Raw genomic sequence first — 11,127 nt, 5'->3', positions numbered from 1 at the left:
CTAAATACTAAGGCCTGTGCTGTTCCAGTAAAAAGAGTAGGAATAATAGATTCACATGGAATGGCTCCCTTCCATATCCTCTCTACACAGAATTAGCCTATGGCTCTGTCATGGCTCAGAGCCTATGGCTCTGTCTCTACCGCCAGCAGCAGTCAGGCTGATGACCTCTTACCTCTTCCCTCTGGCCTTATCAGTATGAAGATAGAGATACCGATACAGACCCTGTAACTCTGTAGTGAACAATGAGCGGTGTCCTAATTGACACTTTATATTTCTGGACTTTTACATTTAACCTGCTTTTTAGGAATTCTTGGAATAGAAATTTAGTTTTCTGGTCATATTCAAATGTTATTATGAAACTGCTGACTGCCATAAGAGATAGGAGAGACCTAACAGATCTATCTCCCCCCTTACTATCTCTCACTCTACCATATCTCCCCCTACCCCACCCCACCAGGACTCTAAGCAGGTAGTGGAGTCGTACAAGTCTGGGTTTGAGCCCCCAGGGGACGTAGAGTTTGAGGACTACGGGCCGGGACAGACCATGAAGAGGACTGTCTCTGAGACCAGCCTGTCCAACTCACGAGGAGAGGCCAAGGAACGTCCCGGCGGGGGCAAGAGCAAAGGCAAACTGTGGCCTTTCATTAAGAACAAGAACAAGGTAACATACACTCCCACATACTCAAAGGTACTGTGTATAGCGATACCTCACAGGGTCAAGTGTATTATTTGTGGAGTGGTTGTGACATCACTTCATTCTCCCTGTACAAGAATGTCCAATGTTTTTGGCCACACTGTTGGCTATAACAAGGCTTAAATACTGTAACTTCAGGGGACATTGTTGTAGGTTACACTGTCAAATGTGACTTTAATGCTCTATTTTGGTTATTGTTATAGTTCTGTTCAGTTCGTTTTAATTTATCATTGTAATTGCAATAATTCTGTCGTTACAGTACGTCAGTAGTATTGTCAGTGTGGTTGTTATTATTTGCCATCCTTTTCCTGGTTACTCACTAGTCATCATTGTCACCATCATTGTCGTTGAGCCACCAACTCTCAACTTAACCAAAACCCACTAATACATCGATAACTGAGTCCCACCACCCCCTCCTCTCTCTCTCTGTCTCTCTCTCTCTCCCCCTCTCTCTCTGGTGATAAACTAAAATGACAGATTAACTCACTCCTCTGCACTCTGACTGTATGTCCTGTAGCCTAATAACAGTCTCACTCCCTGATCATGCTCTTACAATGGTGGTCTGTCTGGAATGGCCTTCTCATAGCCCCTTGCTTCTGTGTGGCTCAGCTGTCTAACATGGGGCCATTTGGGATGAGGTTTTAAGGTTGAGGTGGCACCATGATAAAGCAGAGCACTAGGGTGTGTGTGTGTGCGGGGGTGTCCTTCCCTAGCTCCGACTCCCTGAGGTTTAATCCCGAGAGAGGGAACCCCATGATGTGTGTGTTGTTTGTTTGGTGTTCTTCCTGTTCATAATGTGTCTGTGTTCAAACTCAAGAGCATAAGGGACAGCTGATGACAGAGTATTTGTCCTCACCTTTTGAGTGAGGCCATGCACGTACTGTACCCTGAGAGTGTGAGGAGAACAGAATGTCCTGGAAGGAGAGGAGACACACACACACTCACGTTCACACAGCATGGTGAAAACGTGAGACATTTATATCAGAGCATAGCAGAGATGGGAGACCCTAGTCCAAGTTGTATCCCTTTCTATAAACAGAACTCCTCTTTGAATATAAAAAATGATATTGCAAACCATTTATGTACATTTATTTACTCCTTTGGTTTTAAAAAGATGGGTATACTAAGCTCTTGTGTGCATGTTCACTCACTGAGTAATGTAAGCAATCTGTCAGTACAAATTGCAGATCTCTCTCTAGCTCCCAAATGGCTGGTAGCTCATTAATTGAGCATTAAAGGGTTTGGGCAGAGAGAGTTAGGTTTCTGTGATGATGACCTGAAATTCAGCTGCTGTCGCATCTCAGAGGATGTGGGGAATTTCTAGTCCAACCGCTCGCATGTGATGAGGTTTCCAGAAAATTGATATTACAAAATGGAAGCTTGCATGTGCTTCTCTGTGAAACTGTCTGCTTAAATGTGTTGCATCAGCACCTAGCTCTAACACTATTAACGCTTCTCACTCACTCTGGTTACGTTACGACCTTCGACCTTTGTTTTACTTTGTTTGTTTGACAATATTATACTACATTACTACATAACAGCTGGGTATGACACTGGGGTTGTTTGTGTTTGACATCTCTCTTGGTTGTCTCTGTTTCCGTTGGGTTTTTCTCTTACCTGTTTTTAACATTATTTGGGCCCTTATTTATTTATCTCGTTTTGTGTTCCTCCCTCCTTCCTTTTTTGTCCTCTCGTTTTGATTCTGCACCTTTTCCTCCTCCTCCTCCTCCTCGGTCACGGCTCCCTCTTAATGGTAGCTTATGTCCCTGTTAACGTCCCCGCACCAGCCCCCCCCCGCCCCCCCAGCCTCCAGCCCCCCCTCACCCTGTGCTGTTCCCAACGACCCCCAGTCTCCCAAGCAGAACAAGGAGCCCCTCTCCAACCGCTTCAACGAGTTCATGGCCTCCAAACCCAAAATGACCTGCCTCCGGAGCCTGAGGCGAGGGGTAAGTGTGTGTGTGTGTTGTGCTGTGGATGTGGTCGTTTGTGTGTGAGAGAGAGTGTGTGTGTTGCGTGTGTGCTCGCCTGTCCCCGGGCTCTGTAGCGCCGCTGTATGACGGAGGTTCATCAGGTAGTGTTGACATTAGGCCTATATTCTTCCGTTATTAATCATTCATTGGCTATATATTATGTGTATTACATCATCAGTTTCATGTTATCTCTGGAACACTGGGGAATCATCTCAACAAAAAAATTATAAAAACTGTACTGGGCCAAATCTATCTTGGACATCTGTCTATCCTCCAGCCTCCTCCATTCAGCGTTCTGCCTGTATCAGTCTCTGTGTACCGCTCTCTCTAGCATGCTTCCATAGTTCTGCTCTACCAGAACCACACAGTCTGTGTTCGTCTCTCTCCAGACATAAACTCAAACTCTCCACCCTGTCTCCACCTTGAACTCTAAAACTGCTTCACACACAATGACCGTGTCGTCTGAGCTCCCTACTCGTGACAGACATGAGTAGGTGTCCTGCTATATTGTAGCTCTCCTTGAAGTGTTGCCATAATGATGCAATGAAGGAAATCACAAGTAATACATTGCTAGAAGTAGTAATGGGGAGAGTATAAGCAAATGGAAGAAGTTTTGTTCTTTAGTCAAGAATGACTTCTTCCTAAACAGCCTATCTGGGTCGAACTGAAAATCAGTAACAGTATAATGTATAATGATTATGCATAAAGTCAAAAGTTGGAGTATATTGAATATGATGTTGCGCTGTATGCTGATTGAGTCACTGAGTCTGTCGGGCCAGACCCGGCATTTAGTAGTGCTATTTTAGAAGCAAGCCCCTGAGGTTCAACACACCCTCTTTATCTGCAGACAGACACGCTGCAGCTATCTGGTGTCACGCTGAGTTTCTATTCCTAAACCATTATCCCTGTCCAGGTCAGGCCATGCCCACGGCACCCCACAAGGCTCCCCTTGACCTCAGGAATGGGCTAGGCTGCTCACGTGTTCTTTCCGGCCTCTACGAATACAGTTTGTTTATGTTCCTATCTTCTGAACGGCAACAGAAGGAATGGACCAGAGCCATACATTTCTCATAGCTCGGCCCACAACGTATGTGTAACGCTCGACGAAATGCGTAGACCAAGGCGCAGCGTGATTTGGGTGCATCATAATGTATTTAAATGTGAACCAGCAACAAAACAATAAAGAGAAACAAACAAACAAACGTACAGCCTTGAAGGGCTCAAAAGCAACAATACAAAAACAAGATCCCACAAACAACAGGTGGGAAAAGGCTGCCTAAGTATGATCTCCAATCAGAGGCAACGATAGACAACTGCCTCTGATTGGGAACCATACCAGGCCAACATAAAATACAAAAACTAGACTACACATAGAAATAATAAACTAGAACACCCCCCAGTCACACCCTGACCTACTCCACCATTAGAAAATAAATGCTTTCTATGGTCAGGACGTGACAGTATGACGTCTATAAGAACAGAGGATAAGTAGTAGTAATAGTAAAACAATGTTCTCTCTGGGATCATATCAAGGAGGAAATAATTGAAGGTCAGGAGAATGAGGAAATGGGGCGAATCTAGCAGGAAGTGAACGTCTTCAATAGAGGAAGTGGAGTAACGGTCATATTCTAAACGTGCAGGCCAGGGTAGTGGTTTTAAATCTGAAGCATTGTTTTCTGTCAATGTTGCAGATTTAAGTTAGTCCCTGACTGTATTCCTTTTATGTAGTACTGTATTGCAGGGAAGGGAGAATAAGAAAGTTCTGGTTTTTGTTTTGGTCGGTCAGGGTGACGTATTGAGCACCAGATTACCTGTTTTTTAAGATTCATATCGCTATATCTGAATCTCTCAATATCATCTTCAACCCTTTTCATATTCCATATTGATTTTGTATTTCTGTTTTTTTGTCTGTATATTAACATTGTTAAGAATACGTTTACACTTTATTTTTGTGTTAAACTTTATTTAACCTTTTTTATTTAGAACAGTAGAGAAGTCAATTCAACACAAGAGCTTTCTTCTCTGTCCTTGAGAGATAAGGACACAGCAGACACTTAAACCGATTAGCCAAAAACTGACCCTTACCTTATTAACCACATTTGTATAAATTCTGAAATGCAATATCAGTTTGGGCGTCAGGTGTGTCCTTATAGCCTTTTCTGCTCTGCCCAAGCTGGCACGGGCGGACATATTGCTTAAACGCCTGCTCAGTTTGACAGCACCCCAGTGTAATAGTAATCCAGAATACCTCTTAAAGAAGTACTCCATCTCTGGGTCAGGCTGGTCTAGTTATTAGTCTGTATCGTAGTGCAGCACTATACTGTACAGGTGCTGTTAATGAGTGAAAGTATTCACATTATCAATTTAATAAAGCTCAGTACTAAGCAGAATATTAGTTAGGAAATAAAAGTTTACTTCCCTTGATTCAGTATCTTTGAGAGGACCAATGTCAGTTTTTGAGCATATTATTACTTTTTTTCATTGACTTGGTTATATAAAATGTGATATGAGTCTGTATTTGAATATCATGCTAGTTGTGTCTGTAGGTGGGGTTCAGTCTCTGGCTGAGGGCTGCACAGCAGAGGGATTTTTCCACCAGCATGCCCCTGTGGGAGGGCCTGTTATTCCTCAGCCTTCTGGGGCCCGGCCCTCTGATCCAACTCCAGATACACACACAGAGAGAGCGAGAGAGAGATGGAGGGAGTGAGAGAGAGTGTTTATGTGAGAGAGTGAGGATAACTGATGACAGCATCATGAGAGTTAGTTAGTGTGTGTGTGAAAGACAGAAAGAGAGGGAGAGAGATGAATGATGTAAGCCTTTGAATGAGTGAGCGTGTGTGTGGGGGGGGGAGTAGTAAACCCATTAGCTTCATTAGTAGCCCTGTGCTAATTCATGAAGCTGTTTTCTCTCTGATAACCACGGCAGCAGCCTCCTACTCGCCCTCGCTTGCTCTGTTATCACAAAGACTGGAGGACTCTGGGAATACCCACTTACGCTTTCGAGGCTAGTCAACATGTCGTAAGTGCGTATGTTGGCCGACTGTGTTCGTTTGCGTTAGGAAATATATGTGTGTGTCTGGGCCATGTGCGGCATAGACAGTAGTCTCATTTAATGATGATAACATTGACAGTATATATACACACACATTTATCACATTTACAGTCACACAAAAACATAGAAATAATCATTTCCTGTTATCTGTTTCTTTAGTCATTTTCGGTAGTTTTGTTTCCTTCTAAATGAGGCTAGTGTCTGTGACTGCGTCAGGCTATTTCACATGGCCCTGCTGCCCTGTCATAAGACCACACTAGTCAAATGATCAGAACAAAAAAGGACCTCATTTCCTGTCCCACATCTCAGCTTGAGGCACTATTTGTCACAACAGCAGAATTGCCTTGGACTTTCTGTTGCTGCAGTGCACATTTGTTAGTGGTTAATTCTCAAAGTGTCACAAGCACTACATTTAAACTAAGGAAGTAGGATTGGAGCATGGTGGACGACGGTCACCCCACTGTTTGCTCCTATATCTTATTTTTTGGGGTGCACAACATTGGGTTTGTGGTGCTCGTTACACTTTCAGGAAGTTTAGTCTACCCTGCTCTTCTTTCAGTGTGCTGACACCATTGCACCATAGCCTGTATGTATATAGACCATGTATGAATATGTACCTGTATATACACCTGTCTGTCTGGGTTGTCTGCTAAGTCAGGATTTGACTCAATATACCCCGCAGGAATTTGACTATTTCCTTGAAGGAAATAAGAAACGCGAGAACCATTTGAAGTGTAGAGAAGTGTACAGAGAGGGAGAAATAGGCTGATCCTGGGCCATTCCATGTGGATGACTTGATTACAGGACTGAAGTGAGTATAACCCTGCCTCATCCTAGCTCCTGAGTGCAGCCTGTGAGCTGTTAACTGGATTACAAATCATTCACTGTAGCTATAGCAGCCCAGTGCATGTTAAAGTATCTCTCTTTTATGTCGTACAAACTACGTCCTCATAATAAGTCATTACAATGATTCAGACTGGAGTGACCCACTGTGTTAAAGTATCTCTCCTCTCTAGAACTATGGAGCTAACAATGAGCTCTAATGATCTTTAATAGTGACCTCACTACATGTGCAATTAAACCAAAGCAATTAACAAAAACCTCTTTTCCGCCTTAAATTATTTTTCCAGTTCTATTTTCTATCTATAATTTTCCTTAATTGTCCTTTAATTTAACAGTTATCAATCATAAGTCACTGTTTCTTTGCAAGACCCCTCCCCCTCAATTAACCATTGAAGAAGGTGAACGAAAGTCATTATGGTTATAGTTTTATTGAACAGATGGTTACTACTGTAGGTCCTGGTATAGCTTTGAATCTAGGAGCAACTTCTCCCTAGCATGAGTTCCAGTCTGTTTATGCTCTTTTGCCAACTCAGATTGGCACAAACAGACTTAGGCTAACCTTTTTTAGGAGTGAATGTCCAGTCAGTTTGAAACATACACACTGCCTCTGAACTGTCATCATGCTTAGCCATGACACATGCTGCTATCACCCCCTGCTGTTACAATGCTGTCATTGTGGGGGAAGAAATGAGGGATGCAGGAAGGGAAGAGGGTTGTGGAATCATCCCCTAATCTGACCTCCTGTATCCCTACAATGAGTGTGGGTGCGTCCACTCGTCTCTCTCCATCTTTCTCTTCTCTCAAGTTGCTCGCTCTCATTTGCCGTCCTGTGCAGTATAGACTTGTGAGTTGGCTTACCTATCATCTCAAGTCATTCAAAACGCTTTTCTTATTTTTTCATTCATCCCTGAAAGCTGACATTGAACTTGGCCAAATTAGAAAAAAGTTAACCAGAGCCATACGTTAGAGTAACATATGGCTCAGGAAGACAATAGAAGGGTCCTGAGAATGACCAGGTATTGTCTTGGCATGACCTATTGCTGTGGTAACGCAAACTTAGTTTTCCATTGTAATCAGAACAAACTGTGGCATACCGGGCATCCGATATCCACAGATATACATGAGCATCCAAACTAACCAGCATCTGCAAAGAACCACAGACCCTTAGCACCTCTCATATCTCATCGGTCATTTTCACAAATGCTCTCATACCTGATGGATCTATGCATTTGCTGTTTGGTTTTGAAAGTGCCGGTTATCTCTTTGGTCAATACCACAGGGACATATTTGGTGTGGGTTTGATGATCAAAGCTCAGCAATATATCATACAAGGCATCCAATACTTCTACATTCCCCTTTCCAGGTTAAAACCCACCTCTTTTCATTATATTGGGAAGTGTGGCTAAGGAGCTGCTTTGTGATCAATATATCCATGTCACCGCACATGTGCATGCTATGCCAGGGGGAAACATGACCAATGCTACATGTTATTCTGCTGTTGTCTGACTTGTCTGTTCTCTTTCTCTCCTGCCGTTTCCCTCTCCCCTCTTCCTCCCATGAAGCTTTCTCTCAAGTTGGTAAGCATGACCATAACACTGCATGACCGTAGTGGCATGAACCGTATTCTGAGCGTAGCGTGCACGTCCTCCTAGCAACACCAAAAATGGTTGATAATTCTATGTGACCGTTGTTTGTGTTCAGTTCCTTTCGTCCGGACTTATTTAGTCATTTTGTTGTGACATGACGATGGATTTTACAGACCCTTGTTGTCTCATTTGTTTATTTTGTTGTGTGTCTTGTTTGTTGTGTCTCTCCCACTGTGCCTGTGTGCTCTGTGCAGATCACATTCAATTCCCACGTCCGGAATCTGATTGAGGTGATCAGAATTACTGTTCTTGTTTTGTATGTCCGTCTGTCAGAACTGGGTTTCAAGTACTATTTGAAATCTTTTAACTTAAGCCACTTTTCTAATCCATTGCAACAGACAAGCACAGCTGAAGGATTTTGACATTTTTTCAGATAGTATTTTGAACCTAGTTCTGTCTGTCCATCTGCTAGTTCCATTCCCTTTGATCTATCACCATAATCATTAGAATAAAAGACAGATGATCCCAATAAATAAATCATAGATCCCTACAATAGATAAATCATAATCATAGCTGATAAAGATAGAGGGTAGATAGAATCAAAGATGTTTAAAGAGATAGATGCAGCTTTTAATGAATGGTAATTTAGCAGTGCATTCACAATGCAGGGCTCTAAAGATGTTGTTCAGCATTAGCTGCCAGACTCCGAGGTTCTGATGTAGAAATTAATGGCACGAAAAAAGAGCTAGACTAAAACATCCAGATAATTCTAAGCCTTCCAGGAATACCATGTATTTTCCACTGAAATGCAGAATAGATGGGAACAAAGGAAATGGGAGCTTTTGGTCTGTCAGGTAGAAACTAAACTCATCTCCAGGCTCAAATGCTACAGAGAGAGAGCTGGCTGGTGGATGAGATTAGATAGAGATGGGCTTTGAAAAAGGTTTCTATCAGGACTTATTCAATGTAATGTAATGTTTTGATGAATTATCTACACCTCTAAATTTCAAGCCCTGTGAAGAATTTGGATTGATCAATTATAATCAACTGCCCTGAAATTATTGTAGATCTCCTTAGTCTATCACAATAACATAATCCATGATAATCATTAGTTAATAACTTTGTGTGTAGTAATAATTATCGAATGGTCAACTATGCATGTCAAACCCTTTGTGTAGAGATTAGAAATGATCAGGATCTGTCAACAGTGATTAAATGTAATCAAGTAGATTTGAGTACCAGTAAAATGTTTGGACACACCTACTCATTCCGGGGTTTTTCTTTATTTGTACTATTTTTGAGATTGTAGAATAATAGTGAAGACATCAAAACTATGAAATAAGACAGATGGAATCATGTAGTAACAAAAAAAGTGTTAAACAAATCAAAATATATTTTATATTTGAGATTCTTTAAAGTAGTTACCCTTTGCCTTGATGACATATTTGCACACTCTTAGCATTCTCTCAACCAGCTTCATGAAGTAGTCACCTGGAATTAATTTTATTTAACAGCTGTGCCTTGTTAAAAGTGAATTTGTAGAATTTCTTTCCTTCTTAATGCATTTGAGCCAATCAGTTGTGTTGTGACAAGCTTGGGGTGGTATACAGAAGATGGTATTTTACCAAATAGGGCTAAGTCCATATTATAGCAAGAACAGCTCAAATAAGCAAAGAGAAACGACAGCCCATCATTACTTTAAGACATGAAGGTCAGTCAATCCGGAAAAGTTCAAGAACTTTTAAAGTTTCTTCACGCAAAAACCATCAAGCACTATGATGAAACTGGCTCTCATGAGGACCACCACAGGAAAGGAAGACCCAGAGTTACCTCTGCTGCAGAGGATAAGTTCATTAGAGTTACCAGCCTAAGAAATTGTAGCCCAAATAAATTCTTCACAGAATTCAAGTAACAGACACATCTCAACATCAACTCTTCAGAGGAGACTGCGTGAATCAGGCCTTCATGGTCGAATTGCTGCAAAGAAACCACTACTAAAGCACACCAATAAGAAGAAGAGACTTGCTTGGGCCAAGAAACACAAGCAATGGAGATTAGACTGGTGTAAATCTGTACTTTGGTCTGAGGAGTCAAATTTTTTTTATTTCAACCGCCGTGTCTTTGTGAGACACAGAGTAGGTGAACGGATGATCTCCGCATGTGTGGTTCCCACCGTGAAGCATGTAGGTGTGATTGTGTGGGGGTGCTTTGCTGGTGACACTGTAGGTTATTTATTTGAATTCAAGGCACACTTTACCAGCATGGCTACCAGAGCATTCTGCAGCGATACACCATCCCATCTGGTTTGCGCTTAGTGGAACTATCATTTGTTTTTCAACAGGACAATGACCCAACACACCTCCAGGCTGTGTAAGGATTATTTGACCAAGAAGGAAAGTGATGGAGTGCTGCATCAGATGACCTGGCCTCAACCCAATTGAGGTGGTTTGGGATGAGTTCCTTCACCAGAGTGAAGGAAAAGCAACCAACATGTGCTCAGCATATGTGGGGACCCCTTCAAGACTGTTGGAAAATCATTCCAGGTGAAGCTGGTTGAGAGAATGCCAAGAGTGTGCAAAACTGCCATCAAGGTAAAGGGTGGCTATTTTGAAGAATCTGAAATATAAAATAAAATGTTATTTGTTTAACATATTTTTGGTTATTTCATGATTCCATATGTTGATGTCTTCACTATTATTCTACAATCTCAAAAATAGTAAAAATAAAGAAAAAGCCTGGAATGAGTAGGTGTGTCCAAACTTTTGACTGGTACTGTATATCTGAGTGTGAACTTTATATTTTACAGGTAAGTTACTGGATAAAAAAAACACATGTATAGCATATTGTCTTGTGAGTGGTGTGGAGTATTTAGTTTTTACCAACATCTACAGAAATCAATAGCAAGCATGTTGTTCTTTATTCTTGTGATTAACTATTTATACACAGTAAATAATATAAGTATTTTTGGAGCATAATCAAGAG

General features: G+C 41.7%; 1 protein-coding gene across 16 annotated transcripts in view; it reads left to right on the top strand.

Moving 5' to 3' along the window:
- The window catches only part of LOC139408482 (formin-binding protein 1-like), a 107,011-nt gene that overhangs the window by 82,833 nt on the left and 13,051 nt on the right, over nucleotides 1–11,127 (top strand). For 5 of the 16 annotated variants that reach the window (XM_071152430.1, XM_071152428.1, XM_071152427.1 and 2 more), the window contains exons 9-12: nucleotides 458–661; nucleotides 2,452–2,640; nucleotides 8,122–8,136; nucleotides 8,400–8,435. In XM_071152430.1, the coding sequence (XP_071008531.1) occupies nucleotides 458–661; nucleotides 2,452–2,640; nucleotides 8,122–8,136; nucleotides 8,400–8,435 (444 nt within the window). The remainder of the gene's footprint in view (nucleotides 1–457; nucleotides 662–2,451; nucleotides 2,641–8,121; nucleotides 8,137–8,399; nucleotides 8,436–11,127) is intronic. The other 11 variants (XM_071152442.1, XM_071152441.1, XM_071152439.1 and 8 more) reach the window with 4 other exon arrangements.

This window comes from Oncorhynchus clarkii, chromosome 5 (genome assembly GCF_045791955.1).
Source record: "Oncorhynchus clarkii lewisi isolate Uvic-CL-2024 chromosome 5, UVic_Ocla_1.0, whole genome shotgun sequence".
Taxonomy (NCBI): Eukaryota; Metazoa; Chordata; class Actinopteri; order Salmoniformes; family Salmonidae; genus Oncorhynchus; species Oncorhynchus clarkii.
This window is presented reverse-complemented; position numbering and strand designations above follow the sequence as displayed.